This window comes from Lytechinus pictus, chromosome 7, assembly GCF_037042905.1.
Source record: "Lytechinus pictus isolate F3 Inbred chromosome 7, Lp3.0, whole genome shotgun sequence".
Classification (NCBI taxonomy): Eukaryota; Metazoa; Echinodermata; class Echinoidea; order Temnopleuroida; family Toxopneustidae; genus Lytechinus; species Lytechinus pictus.
This window is the reverse complement of record NC_087251.1, coordinates 20,728,278-20,750,132: the sequence shown is the minus strand read 5'-3', so window position 1 is coordinate 20,750,132 and position 21,855 is coordinate 20,728,278. Positions and strand designations below refer to the sequence as shown.

The following is a 21,855-nucleotide window of genomic DNA, read 5'->3' as shown; positions in this document are numbered from 1 at the left end:
AACCAGAGCGCGCGCTCGCGCGAGATTCGATTTGTTTTGATGAAACAGCTGATTTGACTTGAAAATAACAGCCGGTGTTTAATTCAGCAACAAAAAGTTAAAAGATCATCATTCTAAATTGCACTTGCTTCATTTCAGAGGACAGAAATAATTCAAGACTCAGTGGGTTGCTCCAAACACCGGTTTAATCATCATTGACTGCCTTAACTGCAACTGCAGGTTTGGTAAGAAACAACTAAAGAAAGCTGATTATCATGATTATTGGGACCCGGCCCAGAGGCAGAGCCAGACCAGTCGATCAGCTCACTGCTCAGTCAGTCTCACAATCACATGCGAGATCGTCTTGAATTTTGTCTTGAGGCCGAGAGTAGTTAAAGCATTCTACCTCCATGGTTACTTAGAGAGACTCAGTCTCAAGTCTGCGCATCAAACAATTTGGGTTAAGAATAAGATTTAACATGCATTTCTTTTTATTTCACAAAATATGAGTAACAGTTAATAAAGGGATACTCTGGGCTGAAAAGTTTTTTATCTAGATAAATATAGTTAAAAAAAACTCAATTCACAGAGCAATATGCTGAAAATTTCATCAAAATCGGATAGGCCTATGTCATAATTGTTTTCATATTTTCATAAATGTGTACAATGATGTGTCTCCATTATGATTATGATGAAATAAGTTGTGGCAATAAATAACTATTATTATTAATGCACTAAACTCTTAATGTGCCATTTACTGTAATCAGCGAGTGCCTTTTTTTTTCAGAGTCTATATTTAATTGTTTTATTTATTAAAAAAAAAGGGAATTACTCCTGAATAATTTAAACCTCTTGACCTTAAGCTGAACTGAACAATGGAATCACTTGTGCATGCAATGCACTCCTCAAAATGCAATAGGCATAACAATAGCTGTATGACCATTGCATGAAAATGTGTTTGTGGCACTCCAGTGGATGCACAGATATGTGTTCATGGCACGTTAAGTCTAGAGTTAATCAGTTGTCAATCCAATTGTTTTAGTTCTTGGAAGAAAAATGTTGAATAAACTTAATACAAAAGTGGGGATATGACATCATCAGCCCACCTAATGAATATTCATTAAGACATGACTAGAACTGTTTCACCAGAATAATGCAAATCTTTAAAATTCAATAACTTTGATATTTGTTATCTGATTTTGATCAAATTTTCAGCATTTTGCTTTGTGAATTTTACTCTATTTATTGAGATATAAATATCTCCAGCCTGGACCATCCCTTTAAAGTGTACTAAATATATCATAGAAATTTGAAAAAAATAGGTCTAGGCCTAAAGTTTTACTTAAAGGACAAGTCCACCCCAACAAAAAGTTGATTTGAATAAGAGAAAAATCCAAAAAACGTAACACCGAAAATTTCATTGAAATCGGATGTAAAATAAGAAAGCTATGTCTTTTTAAAATTTCGCTTTATTTCACAAAACAGTTCTATTCACATCCAGTTCGGTATGCAAATGACGTCATCCACTCACTATTTCTTTTGCACTTTATTATGTGAAATAAGAAATATTCTAATTTTCTCCTCATTGTCAAGCGAAACAACGATTAATTCCTCCTGGAACATGTGTAGTTAGCGTTGTTTAATACTGTATATGGTTCAGTCAAGTTGGCCCTTATTGTCAAATCTGTAAAAAATTAAAAATTGTATAATTCAAACAATAAAAAACAAAAGAAATAGTGAGTGATGGACATCATCGACTGACTCATTTGCATGTCACAGAGTTGTGCATATCACTGTTTTGTGAAAAATAAGCGAAACTTTAAAATTCCATAACTTTCTTATTTTACATCCGATTTTGATGAAATTTTCAGCGTTATGCCTACATGTAGTTTGATTTTTCTATATTTATTCAAATCAACATTTTTCTGGGGTGGATTTGACCTTTAAGAACTATTTAAAATAAAGATGAGAAAAATTTCTAGAGAAGAGAGAAAAAGAGGAATTGGATCTAGTATGTAAGGCCTAATTACTTGTAGCATGAAAAAATATTTTTGAAATTGTCATGGATGATAAGTGAAACTAAATGCAGCAGTCTAATTCAAACAATATCAATGTGTGCTTAACATACAGTCAGGAACTATGTAGTATCAGGATATAATGTTACTAAAAGAAATTGCAAAATTTATGACTGCTAGGCCCTGTCAAGTTTTATAATTTGCTTGGAATAGGATTATGCATGTATGAATTCGCTTATTATTTTGTGCATGCTATAGAGAAGAGACAAAATTTATGACAATTTTGATTGGACAAAAGTTGTAACATCCACCAAAATACTATACATTGTACCAATTCTGTCATATCTGAAAAAAGATAAAATTTTAAGAAAAGACAATGTTCAGAATATCCCCCGGGGGTGGTATTCTGAATACCGTGTTAGCACAAAAATGGTGTTAGCTAACACGATTGGTATTCTGAAAATCGTGTTAGCATGAAAAACATGTGGCCCAGGTGGTAACACTGCGTAGGTCATGAAATACGCAGTGCGCAACGCGCAACCCCCATACGCGGTGTTAGGGAGGAAGATAACACGAAATTTGGTATTCTGAAAATGGTGTTAGCTAAAATTTTGTTCGAAGATAACACGAAAATTTGACACTGCGTTAAGGAGAGGTTAAGTTGGGGATGACGATGGCTGCACTTTTTCTAATAGACGCAAACGTCAAAAAGAACATAATAGCTATCGTTTGGCAGGATTTACTGTAATTTTCTTTCATTTTTCCAGCTTTATTTTCCATCTACCTTTAGTCTCTACCAACAATGATTAAACAACAATTTCTTTGGAATTTCCTATGAAAATACACTTTAAATGCATCTTTGATTTGGATTAATTATCATATATGATCATGAGTTATTTATTTGGTTACTTTTTGCCATAATATAAAAAAGACAAAAGGAGAGGAAGAAAGTTACAAAATGTCTAAAAAAAAGCACAAACAAAAATTCAAAAGAATGGAATTAGCGATTGGGAAACTTTTCTATGATATTCACATTTTAAAAACCCTTTTTCAATGATTACCGGTATATAGCTCCAATGATTATTTTTTTAAAAACTCAATGCTTCTAGGTTATTCTCAATTTATCTATCATGCCAGTCAATCTATATGCTTCGGATGGGGGGGGGGGGGGGGGGAGGGGGCGGTCAAAAGTGTTTTTTTTTTTGCATGGCTAATCGCTATACGCATCAAATTATAATATAGAAAAAAAATACAATTTTGTGTTTGATATTTCAATGTCAGATATAATTTTTCTTAAAGTGCTTTTCATGCTTTTCAAAATTTGCATTTTTATTTTTCAAGTTCTCAAAATTATTGGGGGCATGTATAAATTATGCTTGCCCCCATATTTTAGGGCGATCGTCCCCTGCCCGCTGCACATTCGATCGAGGCCTCTGTCTCCTGTTATAATTTCGTATCCATGCTGTCTGAAACAATCAATTTCTTGTATTATGTTACTATTTTGTTATCTTGTGAAGTATGAAAACATACCCCTCCCCACGTCTCTTTCTAGCTCTAACTTTTATTTAGCTGTATGCGCTTACAAAATGATGTCACAATGCAGGCTTCGTGTCGCGTGCGCACGTTCCCTTTTCCCTGAAAATTTTGCGCGATTAGTTTCTTTAACAGCGCATTTGATTGGATTAAATAGATGTAGAGTGGGAGGAGCTATAGATAACACGAAATGAGATAACATGCAGGTAACACGGTTTTCAGAATACCGATTTGGGGGTATGTTAGGGGCGTGTTAAATCAGAGAGATAACACGATATTTAACACGAAAGTTGACACGATTTTCAGAATACCGCCCCAGGTTATCAATTTTCAAAAATTAGGACATCGGGGTGCTCTCTATGGCATATGGCAAGGTACCCTAAGTCTGTGTATATGCAGATATGCATGATTCTAACACTGGAGACATGCAGCGAAGACATTCTGTACACTTATAATATTCATTTAATCAAATTCTGATTTTCTGAGTCAAACTGATGATTGAAATAATATTGAATTACAGGCATTTTGTATAAAGTGAATGGGTGCGCAGACATAGGCAATGTTTAGGCCTATTTAAATCTGAAAATGACTGGCCACAGTTTTTTGCAAGAAAACCATATATAATTTGCTGCAAATTTATTTTTAATAAGATTTTGGCACAAATTAGTACTCATGAAAATATATGGAACAATATCAAATGCAAATTTGTTATGGAGTTTTAAAGAAATCCATGTGTAATATTTTGTTTTTCTTGGTGCACAGACATGGGCCCCTTTTTCATACAATTACATGAATTGCTGTTGAAAAGCGACAGTGTTTGTCTTCCTGTCTAGGTTAGGGTAGACTAAGAGTGAGACAAGATTACATGTTAAGGGTCCTTTAAAAAAAATAATTTATGTGGATGACCATGGTGGTCACTTTGTAAAGAAATTTGCCTTATACTCAGAGTAACTTGAAGAAGTTCCAGGACAGGGGTATGGAAGAGAAGATAACTTAATAAAACTTGCAAGCTTTATTTCATGAAAAGTTTGAAGTAGACACTGACATCAACAATTTCATAATTTTGATTGAAAAGTAAAGCTAAGCAATATTACAAAGAACAAACCCTCACAATTATTTGATATATGTATATTAATAAACCCTGAAGCAAAGGCAGAGCAAAAGATGTTGATTTTATCTGCCTTATTGGTGTTTCAAGAACAAAATTTTCAATCACAACCAAATTTCTGAAAATTTATAATTCGTAACTAATAGATCAATTTTATCTATAGCAAATGAATTTTTACTTCTTGTTGAAAAAGCAGACCAGCAATCGAGTAAAAAATTGCACTTAATTGCTGGAATTTTCATGATAATTAAGACCCCATATTGACTTGCAATTGAATGCCAGTTTCTTCACTTTCTTGCAATGCCCCATAAGTCTGTCTGCGGACATTGCATACTTGTCTCAGCTTTCTGTGTCACTTACTACTTCAACTGATAGCTCAATAGCGCCTTGTCCAGAGGATACTAAGTGCTGTTTACGGCATAAAGTGAGTTAAGATTTATATAGGTGCGTACATGTATGTGCATAGAATTTAATTTCAAGAATGTTGTGGATACTGGGTAGTGGATAACTGTATTAGTAGTTAATAGAGAATTCAATGTTTGAACACTGAAAAACTAAAAAAGAAAAACTGAAACTTTCTTTCCTGTCTTATGTTTGTGAACAGAAAAAAAATCCCCTTCAAATTCACTAATTTACTATCTAAAGTAGATCTAGACTTAGTAAACAAAACTCTTCAACAATATAGACTGATAAGTCTTTTCACTTAAAAACAAAAGGTAACTGCTTTATAGTCTACATTGGGCCATTCAAGATGTTTTCCTAGATAGTAGGGTGCTTAGTTTACTCTGCATGTGTGATGCCTCACATGGTGACTGCTTGAATTACTCAATAACTGTATAGTAGTTAGAGAATTTAACGTTTGAACTCTGAAAAACTCAAAAAGACTATATATATTAAAACCTTCTTTCCTGTCTTATGTTTGTAAAAAGAAAAAAAATCCCATTCAAATTCACTAATTTACTATCTAAAGTAGATCTAGACTTAGTAAGCCAAACTGTTCAACAACATAGACTGATAATTCTTCTCACTTGAAAACAAAAGGTAATTGGTAATTCTTTCCTGTCTTATGTTTGTAAAAAGAAAAAAAATCACCTTCAAATTCACTAATTTACTATCTAAAGTAGATCTAGACTTTAAATAGTAAGCAAAACTGTTCAACAATATAGACTGATGAGTCTTCTCACTTAAAAACAAAAGGTAATTGGTAATTCTTTCCTGTCGTATGTTTGTAAAAAGAAAAAAAAAATCACCTTCAAATTTACTAATTTACTATCTAAAGTAGATCTAGACTTAGTAAGCAAAACTGTACGACAATATAGACTGATAATTCTTCTCACTTAAAAACAAAAGGTAATTGGCTTATATTCTACATTGGGGACATTCAAGATGTTTTCCTAGATAATACATGTAGGTGCTTAGTTTACTCAGCATGTTGGATGCCTGACATGGTGACCACTTGGAATACTAAATCTTCCAGGGAGTGGAAAATGTGTGTGGGCTTATGTGCAGGTTGTCATTATTTGATTAGATGACAGGGGTAATAAACTGTCCACGAAGCACTTGGATCATGGTTCTACTTTAATATTGATTATGAATATGATTTTTTTTTAATCAATAGATCTCAAGTCAAAGGATAAGTCATTGATGCGAACACAACTCTAACCATGGCTTCAGAAGATGATCAAGCAGAGGATAACTCTGCCACCTTTTTGATGTCCCTCTCTTACCATCGCAATGTGATGCGGAATCACCGTAAGAAGGCTGCTGCTGCTGCTCAGCCCGTATCAAGATTAGCTGCAAGGAGGCATATGGTTGCACCCCAGAGTGTTGTCCTACCAGCCCATCTTCAACATCTTCAGGAAAAGGGTCCCTCAGATAACAAGTTAGATGGGGCGACACTCGTGAGGTGAGGTTACCTGAATGCACACTCGCTTTTAACTTTGTCTTTGAGCCTTAGAAATTGTGATTTTTTTTACTCATGAAGGCGAACACATTTACCCCTTGATACCTAGCCCTTTAGTCACACATTCCCTATAATACTTGTAGAGTCTACTCATCTTCTTATTTTTTCTGGTCATTACAACAAATGTTTTTTTCCATATGACACATGAGACTCAGTTGTCTTCAACTCATGTCATTCAGATGCATCCAACTTTTTTTTGGTGAAATGGAAATTTCGTAATTGTTCTATTCTTTGTTTCCATGGAATACTGAAAAATGCTAAAAATGGTTAAGGCCAAAATTTAACTTTCATCCTGTCACTTTCTTATGTCTCATGTCAGCATCCAGGCTTTTTATTTAGAGATGTCACAGACCAGAAATAAAATATATTTAAGTTTACACTGTATAGACAATATTAGGGTATTATAATGTTTCATATTTACTTTTAGAGTTGAATCATAATTGATAGCAAATTCAAAGGCCAAGTATTAAGTGTGTGCACATTCAATGACAGAATGGAGTCATCAAGTTTCATAGTTTCAGAGAGAGTCCCTATCTAAGCAGACGAGGAGGGATTTGTAGAGTACAATGCTCTGGCAGGTCTGATGCTAGTGTCAAATAGATGGGGGCCTGATATAAATATTTGTTAATTTGTGTGTTTTACAGACTAGATTCGATGCGAAGTGCACATGCCTATCAAGCTCATGGCATCAACAAACAGGAGGATAATGAAAAGGTGGAACTTCAGACCAGAAGAGACAAGATCCTCCGAGATGCGGGATTCTTACGACGTCAGCTCTATGATTTGACAGAGTCTCCTATCTTTACCGGTTTCATCCTCTGCATTATCTTGTTCAATACATTCATACTGTGTGCTCTCACATTCAGTGTTGTTGAAGTTAGAGCAGGTGGGTCTATCATTCATTACACACAAGGCATTGTTGGTTTCTACTGGATATATTTAGTCAAATTACCATATGATTTCTGGGACGTACGAAAAATTAATGGAATCTGAAATTTTTCATTTTCTGTACACTGAAAATGATCTGTATTTTACTATTCATTCATGACATAGAGATTTAATTCTAATAACTGGGAAAGTTTGAAACCAGAATTTGAATAATATAAAAATCTAACAGGAGTGCTTATATTTCAGATGTATTTCTTACACTGATGTTGTTTTCCTTACTTTTAAGGAAGTTCCTGAGTTATCTGCTCATATTTAAGCCATGTGCGTTGATGTCACAATATAAGTTAACAGGTGTTCATGATAATAATAATAGTGGTATATTTACCCAGGGTAGCCACTTCAGTTCCGAAAACTTTTCTCCCAGCGGGCCCTGCTATTATTACCCCGGCTTTAGCTGGGCTGCCTAGGCGCTCAAGCATTCAAGGAATTAATCCTGCCGGGTACCCATTCACCTCACCTGGGTCGAGTGCAGCAAAGTGTGGATAAATTTCTTGCTGAAGGAAAACACACCATGGCTAGGATTCGAACCCACGACCCTCTGTTTGAGAGGCAAGAATCAGAAGGTGTTGAGTAATCAGCTGATTTTTCTTGTCATCGGCACTTTAACAGCAAACCTTCATGTGATTTTTATGAAGCCATTAGCTGAAAATAATCTGTGGACCAAATTTTTAAACGCCCTCTACCTCTTCATAATACTTTACTTTGCTGTGCTGTGAAGTATGATGAATATGACCTCAAGTTTGATTAAATGGGATAGTGGTGTAGAATTTTCTTTTATGTAGATAAAAGCTTTTTGACACATTTTTTTGTATTTTCAAAAGCACATTTGTTCCAAAAAAGTGCTGATAGTTTGAAAACAAGCACATGAACCCCCAATTTTTAATGTTCACACCTCTTTAGTATACCTTTCTCTACAGCCATTCAAAATTCTGTGAAAATGACATGGGTTTGAATAAAGTGCAGCATTTATTGTACTTCCTAAATTTGTTAAATAAATTTCGAATTTTTAGATATGTTTTTGTCATCTTTCACTCCTTATTTTCAAAATCTAAGGTGCTGCCACTCTTAAAAGATTTAACAAATAGCAATATGAGTGGATTCTTTATCTTAAGTATATAATTCTAAACTATAACCTAAAAATGGTAAAATTTAGATGGATTTTGACTGACTAATAGAGGTATACACTCAATGTAGTGATCTGGTGGGGTCGAAATCTGCACAATTATATTTATTACATATTTCTTGAGACCTTTCAAATGGGTGAACTTCAAAGCTCAATAGCAAAAAAAAAACATTTAAATTTTTTGCATATTTGAAATATATAGGTGCAAAAGTAATTGCAAAATTTGGCAAAAATGACATGGATTTCATTTAACTGTGGAATGTCCTTACATGAGAGAGAATGAAGTACTGAATAAATGAAATGTAAGGCAAAGACAATTATGATATTTTAACTTGTACTCGTCAGGTATTTTAGAACAAGTTGCATGCATGGATGCATATTTTATAATTGGGGTACATGATGACTGCACCTGCATGAAGCCACAATAAAAATAGAAATGAAAGTACTTGTAAAACAGTTAATATGTTTGTTCTATCATTAATTTATTTTTGTCTTGACAGGTTGGCATTTCAAGTTTATTGACTACATTCTTCTTGTCGTCTACTTCATGGAGTCTGCTCTCAAGATCTATGTTTGGCATTGGGACTTCTTCAAAGAAATGTGGAATGTTATGGGTGAGAATCCTATATATATTTTCAATTTCACTTTTTAAAAACTTTTCATTTTGTACAACAGTAAAGGCCTTCATTCAATAATAAAAAAACAATTCTGAATGTGAACTGTGTGGATTTATACGTTGATTTGGTTGCTTTTTCCAGACTTCCTGATTGTGGTATCCAATGTTGCTGACTTTGGGATCGAGATCTTCTACGGGGGTACTGTTCAGATCCTTGCCATCTTGAGTATCTTCCGAGCCATGCGAGCATTGAAAGCTCTAAGGGTTCTCAGAACAGTCAGGTCAGCACAATTTTATATTCAAAGCTTGTACCATAATTAATAGTTAAATGGGTACTCCAGGCTGAAAATAATATGATGTAAACAGATAAAGTGAAATCAGACAAACAAAACAACGAAAATTTCATCATTATCGGACAAGGAATAAGAAAATTATGACATTTTAAAGTTGACATTATTTTGGTGAAACAGTTCTTTGCATGTCTACATGAATATGCAATGAATAATCTAATGACATCATATCCCACTTATTTAGTATTTCATTATATATAATTATATTTATTCAAATTATTTCCATTAAAAATGAAAAAAAAAAAATGGATGGAAATTTTGTTTTCATGTGTAACATAATCATTACTGCATTTTGTTTTGTTACAAGAGAGACATATCATGCACACATGTATGAAGATAATAATAAACACAGCATTTATTTGCACCACCTATCTAGTAAACTATTCCGAGGTGGAGATCTATAGTAATGATATCATGAATCAGATAGGAAGAAAGAAAGTGAGGATATGACATCATCAGTCCACCAATTCAATATTCACGACAGCCTGCATTTTAGAATAAATATTGCTATACTTTAAAATTCAATAACTTTTTTAGTTGTCATCTGATTTAAATGATATATCTAGCATTTTGCTTGGTGAATTTTGATTTTTTTACTTATATTATTTGCAGTCCTGAGTATATCCCTTTTTCAGAAGTAGTTATAATAATTGTAACTTTCAGATGAATCAGGGTCAGAATCACTGCTATTGAGGAAGATAAATATGAATATGTCATTGTAGGATTTGCGATAAAGAAATAAGAAATGGTTGTGGATATTGTCTGTAAGCAAGCCTTTGTATTAAAAGATCGGGGGGGGGGGGGGGTGTTTCACAAAGATTCACGTATGACTTAGAATCACACTTAAATGCCTCGTGCGTGCAGTATAAAAGGCATGACCGCATTGGTCAGATCATGCTAAGAGGATGCGCACTACTGTGATTGATCAATAAGATTGCAGGTTACATATTATATCAGCATACGCATAGACTTTTAAGTGTTACTGCATACTTAATTCTTTGTGAAGCACCCCCCCTGGTCTTTTGAAGTCAGTGTATGTCACCTCTGATGGGGTTTTGTATGATGTCATAGTTTAACATGCCTAAACAGTGGATGAGAGCAATTAACACAGTATATTAAAGGAAGGCAATCGTTGTTGGTGACCAAACAATCTAAACCACTTCATGATTTCCTGTATAACACCATTCAAATGAATCTTAGGATGTCTGTCGTTTGTAGCGGTTTGTCTGACTTCTACTCCTCATTATGAAGATTTCCTTTTTAAAGTACATTATGTTTAATGAATAAGAAAGGTTGCTGTATACATATATTATATTTTTTGGCAATATCACATGCCTACATGTAAGTCAATAATGTTTCTTTAAAGTGCAAATTCCATGTACATTTCTGTTTTAATAATATCATTCAAATATTTAGGGGAAGGCGGGGTAAGTTGGGACACTTTTTGCATTTTGCATGTTAGAATTGATATGACTAATAATATTGTAGAAATAAGTACGTTGCCTTAAATTTGATTCTTGGGATATATTTTTCACCTATATATAACTTTCTACCCCCACACTGAAATTCATTTTGGCCTTTGAAAAAAACGATGTCAAATGGCTCAACTTGCCCCATCTGTGGGGTAAGTTGTGCCACCTTCTGGGGTAAGTTGAGCCACAAAAACTATGTACAAAATGTATGCCGGAAGAACCAGCATGTCAATTTTTTATTTCAAGTCTTTTCACTTGCTAATTCTCTATAAATACTAACATCCTCTTAAAGTAAAAGAACTGCCATGTGAATTTGCACCATTCTGCCTGCATATCAATGGCTTTTCAAGGTTTTTTTATTTATTATACATTACCATAAGAATTACCATGGCTCAACTTGCCCCATGTTGGCTGGCTCAAAGTACCCCAGTCCGAACTTAATGCGATATTTTCACATCCACACATTTCTTATGCATCCATCATGTAAAAGACTATGACAAGAATGAAGATCCGTATCTGGACTAACAATTTTGTTATTTCTTTATTATATTTAAATACGTGTGTGGGTAAAAAGCACTGATCTATTTTACACCCTTTTTTTACTTTTTTGGCTGAAATTTGTATTTTTCCCTCTAAAAAGTACTTTTTGTTTCAAAGTCGAAAACAATGTGGTGGGATAAAGGGTTATGTAATGGGTCATCAATACATGACACCACCACAATGTCTGACTCATTCATTATTGGCCTGGGGGTGGTGGCTCAACTTGCCCATACGCTCAACTTACCCGCCTTCCCCTACATAGACCAATGCAGCCACACAAACTTTAATGTCCCGGGCTATTCAGTTACTTTTTTTTAAGAGTGTTTATACATCTCTAGGGTTGAAATGTGTTGTTGTTGTGATAAATTTAGCAGTTAATTCAATTATATCTTGATTGAAGAGTTTGCCTGCAGTAACAGGAAGAAGAAGATATGAATTAAGCAAAACTTTTACTTGCCTAAGAAGTATTATTCAAATTATATTCTAAAGTTATAGTACTTAATAGTAAGCTAATCTGAGCCTTAATACCTGAAAAGCATTGTTGTTGCTAAATGATGAACAAGTCTCACCACAATTCTACTGTATGTTTTGTAACTCATTATATCTGCCAACAAAAAATCTTTACCTGCCAATGAGATTTCTTAAATATTGATGTTAGTTTCTTTGAGAAGTGTTCTGAAACTTAGGGTTAATAACTAATTTAGGAACTGAACACCATCCAAGTAATTTTCAGAGCAAATAACTTTAATTATTAAATGCTGGCCCTGATATATGAAGACTGAGGATTGACCAGTGCATAATTGATACATGAAAGCATTGATTATTCTCTCCCCTACCATGTACTAGGTTTCTACGAAGCTTGCAGGTCATCATGAATACTTGTCTTGAATCAGTTCAGTCCATGGGAGCCATCATCATGCTCATCTCTCTCTTTCTCTGTATCCTTTTCAATGGAAACGAGTTTAGACAATGGCAATGTTTGCCTTAATATATTAAGTTATAACTAATCCAAATCATAACTATGGAAAGCAGGTACTCCATAATTTGCTATCTGCAATAAGCATGTAGAGCATTGTTCGCTGGATAGATGATGTACACTGGTGTATGCATCATTACTACTGCCAGTTGGCATTATGCTTTTTAAATGGCTACCCATACGTGAGATCAATGTTAAATCAATTACAGCTCCTTTTAAGACAGGGCCCAATATACTAACAATAAATTAAGATAATGCTTAATTTATAAATAGAGGTTCTTGACATTTAAAAGAATACTTGAGGCTGGTATTGTAGATCATTAATAAGATGAGTATTTGGTTGCTTTGGGCTGAAGATCTAAGTTTTCATGCATCTTTTAGATCTTAGTAGGAAGGTAAATTAATTTACGAAGTTGTGATATCCAAAATAGTTTTGTGCAAAACAAGGATGAGTAAGAAATGCATGTTTCCTTGCTTTGATTTTGGCACTTTTCTCTATGAAATTCTGTGGCATCCAGAAAAGAAAGTGAAATTATTTCAAACAGCTTTCATGTTCATTTAATTGGACAAAATGTAGGAAATTGAAAGAAAAATTAGTATTGTTTTTTTGAGGGGGTAAGAAATTGTTTGCTCTCGTGAATTAAGAGAATAATTATCATTTAATAGACAAATCTGCACTAAGAGCTTTTTGGAAAGTTACAATTTATTTTCAATGCTTGCGAAAATTAAATTTAATTGGGGAATAGTGTATTTCATCAATGTGATTATTCCATTGACCAACTATCCTCAGATATCTTTGCTGTGATTGGTCGCGGTTTGTATGCTGAGATTGACAAGGAGAGATTTGGAAACATTGGATCCGCTGCTCTAACTCTGTTCCAACTTCTTACATTGGATGATTGGTTCTATATCTACTCTGATGCCGTAGCTAGAGATCCAAGTAAGATTTGATAAGACTGCTCCAGGGAATTGAGTTTAATGGCAGCTGCCCCAAGCATAGGACCTAGCTGTTACATACAATGTGTTATTGGTGTGGAATTTCGCTCTGATGGATAATGTTCACTGTATTATTAGTGATCCAAAATGGAAAATATTCATATTCACCACACAGCAATGGCTGATCCTAAAGGAAACAGTCAGCATGCATACATGCAGTGATTTATAAACCTAAATGAATATTCCTAAATGGATATAATCCTAAATGACTAAAGTGTTGGCTTAAGATCATATATCCAGACTCAAGTTATTGATAATAATAAAGTGTGCTAAATATATTTTTATCTTTTCTGGGGGGTGATGTACTGTATTCAAACTGCTGCCACCAAGTGTTATTTTTATAAGTGCTTGCAGCGGGGATTCAGAATAATATGTCAAACAATGATCTCCTATATACAAGTCACTCTTGATATGTCAGTCAGTTATTCAGCCACATTTGTAGAGATGCAGAGAAAATGTATGAAAAGACTTACACCACACATATATTCATACAATATTGTTTATAACAAGGTGTATGCACACTAAAAAAGGCATAGGTCTCAAAATTATTGGAGTGAGACTTCATATTTGAAGCTTCATTTGACCTACAAAATAAATTTCTATTGGCATCACTCTACCATCCGAGGTAGATGTCTCTAGCGCCATCTTGCAGTGTAAACATTACAGTCTCAGTTTGATCACAGGCCAATTATAGTTTAATTATATATGTGTGTATATTTTTTAACAGATAACTTTCACATTATTTTCTACCTGATAACCTACATCGGTCTGGAGTATTTCATCTTTCTCAAGTAAGTAAGGGGACTTTAAAGAATATGTGAAAATATAACTTTGAGGAAAAATATCATTTATGTGAAAACATAGAAATTGAGAATTTTAAAGATTGCAAATCTTTTTGGTAATATTATTTTCATCAAGCTTAAATGTGTACAAGTACAACAATTTGATTGTAAAATAGTAAAATAAGCTTTTTAACAACACATTCTGTTCAAAGGGTTTTAGATATGATTTTATGATCACTACAGTAACTTTATAAATTTATTTATGTCTATTTTATTTAACCAGGAAATCCCAGGATTTCACCCATGTAATCTGAGAATTAATTTACCCATCAGATTGATATTTACTGAACGGAAGCATTTAATTTTAATTATTTTGTTTTTTTGGTTTTATTCACTTTTTTGTTCGTTCATTCATTAATTCAAACATAAAAAGGAATGATTTACTCCATTCATTACAGTATTATTGTTATTTGTTGTTTTGATTTCTAGTCTGTTTGTAGCAGTATTGGTAGATAATTTCCAACTGACCTTGGATGCAGCCAGTGAAAAGGAGGCTCTCAGAAAAGCAGCCTTGGTAAGTCAAGTTACTTTCTAACTAGCCTAATCCCATTTTGTCTAAAGCCCATCTGGTCTCATCTAATAAAGTCATAGATCCACTTCAAATACAGTTGGTCTAATAACCGAATAAACTCCTTGACACATAGCTCACTAACATCATCTTATAAACTTTTAGGTGATTTTCCATTTAGCTTCTTAATCCCACTTAATAACTTTTCACTTAGTCCGGGCTAAAAATATTTATATCTAAATAAATAGAGTAAAATTCACTGAGTAAAATGCTGAAAATTTCATCAAAATAGGACAAGAAATAATGAAGTAATTGAATTTTAAAGTTTATCAATATTTTGTGAAAACAGTTATATGTACATCATCATGAATATTCATTAGGTGGACTGATGATGTCCTATCCCCACTTTCTTTTTTCTTATTTTATTACATGAAAACATAATTGATTCATTTTTTCATACATGTGTAAATGATATGTCTCCACTATGATGAAATAAGTTGCAGCAATAAATAAGTAATGCACTTAATCAGTTGTCATTCCAGTTGTTTTAGATCTTGGTAGAAAAATTTGGAATAAACCTAATTTCATATAGTAAAATACAAAGGAACAAGTGGGGATATGACATCATCAGCCCACCTAATGGATATTCATGAAGACATGCCTAGAACTGTTTCACCGGAATAATGCAAATATTTAAAGTTCAATAACTTTGTTATTTGTTATCCGATTTTGATCAAATTTTCAGCATTTTGCTCTGAATTTGACTCTGTTTATTGAGATATAAATATCTCCAACCTTGGGAGCGTTTCATGAAAGGACTTGTCAGACGTTTTATCCGACAAGTCCCATTTTATCCGACAGTTGCCATAGTAACAGTGCTTCTTAGCCAATCAACATCAAGGAAAGATATCAGATCTGACAACTTGTCGGATAAAAATGTTGATGAAACACTCCCCTGGACCATCCCTTTAACAGTGTGTCTGATAAACATGTTTATTTTCATCTGGATTCTCTAAAAGTTTTCCATTTGCATTGGTTGCCTTTTTGGTGTTTCACTTCTGAGTATAAGCTTGATAGAATGAACTGGTAATTTAAAAATGATCATACCTATTTCCTATCTTATTTCCACAAAGTTAGTGAAAAATTAATGTTTTAACAGCTACTGAAATGCAGACATACTCCAGCCATTTGTTTTGTCTCTTTATTTTCTCTTTCTATACATAATATACATATCGGCAAATGAAAAGGCACTATGTTACTTCTCCTGAATTACACCATTTAAGCCATTGTCAAAATGAAAACTTAATGCATAATTCACAAATCCTTTGACCTTTCTTGAATTCTTGCATTCCTAGAAAGAGGCGGAAGATGCTCTGTTTGATGATGGAACACATTCAAATCCACTGGCTGCTAAACCAACAGGTAATCATCATTTCTCCTCTATTTCTAACCAGGGAAGAGTTTCACAAAAGTTATGATAAGTGTCAACAACTAACAACTATAAACAGTCAAGCTTATTAAGTGTGAACGTGCAATTAACATGATTATGATTTTGACAGCACATTCCCTGAGCATGGTCTGACTAATCAGTGATGCGTTAGCGTTATATACCACACACAGCTGGGAATTATTATTAAATACCAATCATATTCAGAATTAAATCTTTGTAAAATGACCCATGATGTAGGTATATTGTTTGTCATTGTAGGATTTTAAGATTATTCTCAAAGCATGCGAAATATGAAGGAAATTGATTCATTGGTTTCTGCATGGATCTTATGATGTCTGTTAAAGATACCTGTTGTTGCTTATAGAATACCGAAGTGTGAGGTCATCAATATTCACTGTTTGCATTTTAGCTTTTTTTAAACAATATTTTGGTAGAGCATGATGAAAAACCCCCACAACCCATATATGCTGGGAATCGGTCCTTGGGGACTCAAGATATGACCTCATGAATACATTGACTTCAATGGGGCTGATTATGTATTCATGAGGTCATATCTCAGGCCTCGATCCATGGACCGATTCTCTCAAAATTTTAAAAGTGGGGGTTTTTCATCATGCTCTACCAGGATATGGTATCAAAAATGCTGAAATGCAAAAAAGTTTTTGTGATGTCATCACTTGGGTACTCTATTGACGGATTGAAAGGATGCTGCCATTGTGGATTCATTGGTAGCAGAGTTACCATTCATTTTCTTTGGCCATCATCAGTTATAATAAATATTACCAGGGAAACCTGCATTTCTATTGGCTTTCCACCATTGGTGGCAGAGATTCAATTGATTTTTAGTTTGTCATCAATGTAATATTGTATTACACTCTTGACACATTTGTGTCAAGAGTTAGCAAGTAGTGGCGACAGACAAAAAATAAGAAATGATAATGAAGAAGAAAGTTGGCCGATAAGGGGGATGATACTAGATCTCTGGCTTGAGACATTGCAGGACAGGTGTCCTCTTCAGTGATCTTCCTTATTCAACTTGCCATAATAATCAGCTTTTATGATTGTGGGCAACAAGGGATAGACAAGACAACACTTGATGACAGAGTAGAGAGTTCCCACACTAGAGCAAATGTCAGAGTCAGTCAATGACGTTTTATTGATCTTCTTGACTATTCTGGACTGTAGCACTGATAATGGTTCTTGTTCATTTCACTGTAAATGTAATATAGCAGTAACTGAATCCAGGAGTCTGTTTCGTTAGAGTTACTACTCTGGATACTTTGACATCATGAAAACTACCATGGTAACAGGGCTTAGCAGCCAATCACAATCAAGGTTTCCATGGTAATTACCATACAATAGCACAGTTACTATCATCGTAAGTCTTTATGAAACAGCCTCCTGACAAGTTTTGGACTATTCCTCTAATGTAAAAGCACCTTATTAATGCAACTGTACTCTACTCAATGTTTCCATTTATGCAGTCTCTTCTATAACTAATGCCAACATCACGATAAAAACCATTGATGATTACTATGACGAAGACCATTACACTACAAGGTAAGAATAAACTCATTCAAGTATTCCAAATGGTAGATCTAGAATTATTTTAAGGGGTTGGGACACAAAAAAGTTTATTGATTTTGATTTGCAGAATTTTCTTTTTTGACAATCAAAAGAGGGGATGGCAAGATTCCAAAAATTATTTCATTTTCTCTAAGAAAGATTCGACAAACAAAAAGATAATAAGTTTCTCACTCTTACAAGTGACTTTTTATATATATATTATTTCTGTATTTTGCTTTAATAATCTAAATTAATGATTTATCAATGCATCTATATCCTCTTGTTTTTATGTTCTATACTACAGTGATAAGAAATACCTTGGTCACTTCCTACGACTGCTTGCTGCTATTGAACAAAATGGGCATATCTTGCGTAATCAACAAGGAACTTTGGACAAAGTCATTCTCTTAGTTCAAGATGTGAGTTTACTCTGAATTCTTGTCTTTTCCAGTGTATTTATCACTTCAAAAAAGATGGAAGCTTCTAAAGAAAATGTATAAAAATCTATAAAATATTAGCTGAACTTTGAAATATGGTTTGAAATTACAATATTTCTATATGAATGCCAATGCATACACCCTCCTTTATGAAACAAATAGAACAAGAAAAATATAACAATGTGAATTATTTTTGTGTCATTTCCTTTCCTGCATTGACCCTGTATTTCAAAATGGAATAAATGGTTGTCACAAACTTTTTGATATAATCTTGCTTAAGATGCATATTGCTGTTTATTTCACAGTGACTGGTTGGCCTAACCTTTAGAAAATATCTGAAAGAGAAAATAACTTGACGTTCTTGGCAGCTTGATGATTGTCATAAAATCTGGAGGTGCTGTGGCTAAGTGGTCCAAGGTGCCCCATTAGACACTTGAAACTGAGCAAGGCATTCAATCAATAGTGCTCTTTATCCTACATTCTAATAAATGGAAATGCCATACACATATTGGTAACTAAATATACACTTGTTTTTTTTTTCTTAAATCTTCTTGAACTAACTTTAGATATTCTGTTTCTCTTTCAGACGATGGATGATGCATAGAATGAAACAGCTACCTTGACCAGACATTCGGAAAGAGACATCTAAAGAGTACAATTCTTTATTCTTGAAACTTTGCAAAACAAGTTTTATATCTAGGGGTAATATGATAACAATTTTGTTTTCCTTGTGATCCGAAGTATATATCCCTTATCTGAATTGTGGCACCAAATTCAAGATATTTGTACATTTTTTACAAAAATGAAGGATGAAGTATGAACGAAAATATTTGCCCCTTCTCGATTTTAGCGTACTTCTGACTGAATTCACCTGTCTGGTTGGTTCTTTGAAAAAGACATTAAGGCTTTCATTACCCTTCCATTCTCAAAACTTTTACTGCAATGGCAACTTCCACTATACAGTGTATATTTATTCTGATTCCGTACCATAAGTCAATGAGGCTAACCAGGGAGTATGTCATGATTTTAAAATATTAGCGGCGGGTGTAAAGGGCAACCCTCATGTTTAAGTTGATTAAAATAGAAAGCATGAAGAGAAACAAGCAAAAATTTGAAAAATTCCATCATAACTGGATAATGAATAACAAAATTACAGCAATCGGAAGTTTGGATTGCTCCAAAAAAATTGAATGAGGCTGTGGGGCGAAGGAGTTTGATTATGATGTGACAAGCTCATTGTCACCTTACCTGCATAGCAGAAGTGAGACTGGCGGTGCTTTTCTAATTGCGGCATAGCCGTCATCAAATCTTAACCAAAGTTAAGTTTTAAAATGTCATCATAACTTTGAAAGTATAAGGACTTATTTCATGAAATTTGGACATAAGGTAATGAAGTATCACTGATCATTTGACATGTGTTAAAGGTCACATGATCAAAGTCAATGTCCAAATAGGGTCAATGGACTCTGAACATGTTATATCAACATAAAAATAGACAATATCTAAAGTATAATTTCCTATATCCTAATACCCACATATATTCCATTAGCCAGTGTATGAATGTAATTTCAGTTCTCTAGGGAAAGGTCAAAGGACATTTGTTGGTCAATAAAGTGATAAAAAATAAGCAAAGCTGAATATTTTGAATTTTCAAGAATGTGTTGAAATTACAAGTAATCTAGTACTAATAATTTAAACTTTGATATAATGGTTAACATGTATCAGAAATTAGATGAGTATAATTTCCGATTACTGGGTTAAGGAAATATTAAATTTATATTTATTCATTATCATCAGATAAAATGAAACTGTTATGAGATGGTTATTGGATATCACAAATGATATAAAATGAAAAACAAGTCATGTCAAAGGTCATTTAAGGTCAGCAAACTTAATTTTTAATTATTATTTTTTCTTTATCTTTTTAGAACAATTATTCTTTTCTAAGTCAAGGCTGCTGCTCTTTTGAATCATATAATGCAGTCTAGACTGCCAAAGACGTTCCACTTGTTTTCATTTGTTTTCTTTCTTTTTTTACAAGGTGGTGACTTGTTTATTGATAGTTTGTTTTAACTTGAAATTTTCTGTGTTTTTTTTATTTCAATTTTCTATTTTCATTTGTTTTTTTATTTAAAATTCTCATATTTTGTTTTCTTTCTCAGAGAATCTAGAGCAAAGAATAAGCAAACACATTTTCAGTGGCTTACATTTATAATCTTCTTATCGGTTTGAACTTGTGATTAATGTATTGGGTGCATGTATTCATTTCTCTTTTTAAAATTAGGAAACCAAGCCTTTCAGATACTGGAATTAGTTATATGTAACTAAATAGCATAGAATTTATAAAAGTCTGAGCTGGTCATGGTGACATCAAACCGTTCATACTGTCCATTATAATTTATTGAAAAAATAAAATTTATTGTCATATTGAAAATGAATCTTCATAAGCAATTTGTGAATGCTGCACATCAAAAAAAAATTATTGAGATATCAAATAGTATATATTTTCATTATTTATAGTATATTCTATATGTACATAAAAATTAATAAAGTAATTTATTCATATTTACTATTTATATGTCATTGTTTACTGATGTGTTTATTATACAGACATTGCAGTCTATCAGGCTTGTCCCTATTGTTATACTCCACATAATTTGAAGACTATATCCCTTTTTAGTTTTGGTTTGTAAGATAGTTCATTTTAAATTTTGAATTCATGGTCAGATACATGAAAGATGAAAGGTTACATAAAAACAAGTTGTAATAAATAATTATGCCTCAAAAGTGGGGTACCCAATATTTTTGCAATTTTTCCTTTTCTTCTCTAACTTTAATAAAACTCTGGATACACTCTTTCATGTTTTACTTTTGAGAAAAAGAAATGAACAATTATCATCTATATAGAGTGTTTTAGCGATATATTAAAACACTTATTTTGGTATGCATCAATTGCCCGTTCAATACCCGAGCGTATCTCAAATATGACCAAAATCTGTTGAATATCCCATAGGCTCCTGTACAAAATTTGCCATTGAATATGAGAGCGTATTGAACAGTCTAGTGCAAATGCGCGAATGCGTGAAATATACAACGCGAACAACAATGAAAGCAATGCGATGCGCAGCATAGAGGACAATGACATTCAATGATGTCATAAAGAACTACATGAAAGTCACATGTCAACAACAAATTTGATCCAAATAAAGTGATGATGCCATAATGGAATAATTGATATGACTTGTTCAATCAAATTTCTCCCTCTTTTTTTTTTGGGGGGGGGGGGGTGGTATAAGAAGATAATTATATTGGATGGCTTTATTTCATGGAATATCAGAAATATTTCACTCGATAGGGCCAATATTCCACTCATCTGCAATGCATGGAATATTTCAGATATTCCATTCCGAGCCATCAAATATAATATAATTAA

The 21,855-nt window shown here is 33.4% G+C and overlaps 1 protein-coding gene across 1 annotated transcript; it reads left to right on the top strand.

Annotated features, from left to right (window-relative positions):
• LOC129264782 (cation channel sperm-associated protein 1-like) lies at window positions 1-20,958 on the top strand. Its single transcript, XM_054902724.2, has 13 exons — window positions 1-224; window positions 6,254-6,541; window positions 7,243-7,484; window positions 9,170-9,283; window positions 9,428-9,566; window positions 12,494-12,585; window positions 13,414-13,563; window positions 14,347-14,410; window positions 14,891-14,975; window positions 16,325-16,391; window positions 17,904-17,979; window positions 18,290-18,404; window positions 19,009-20,958. The coding sequence occupies exons 2-13, from the start codon at window positions 6,300-6,302 to the stop codon at window positions 19,024-19,026; spliced, it is 1,404 nt and encodes a 467-aa protein (XP_054758699.2). The 5' UTR covers window positions 1-224; window positions 6,254-6,299; the 3' UTR covers window positions 19,027-20,958.
• The last annotated feature ends 897 nt before the right edge of the window (window positions 20,959-21,855 follow it).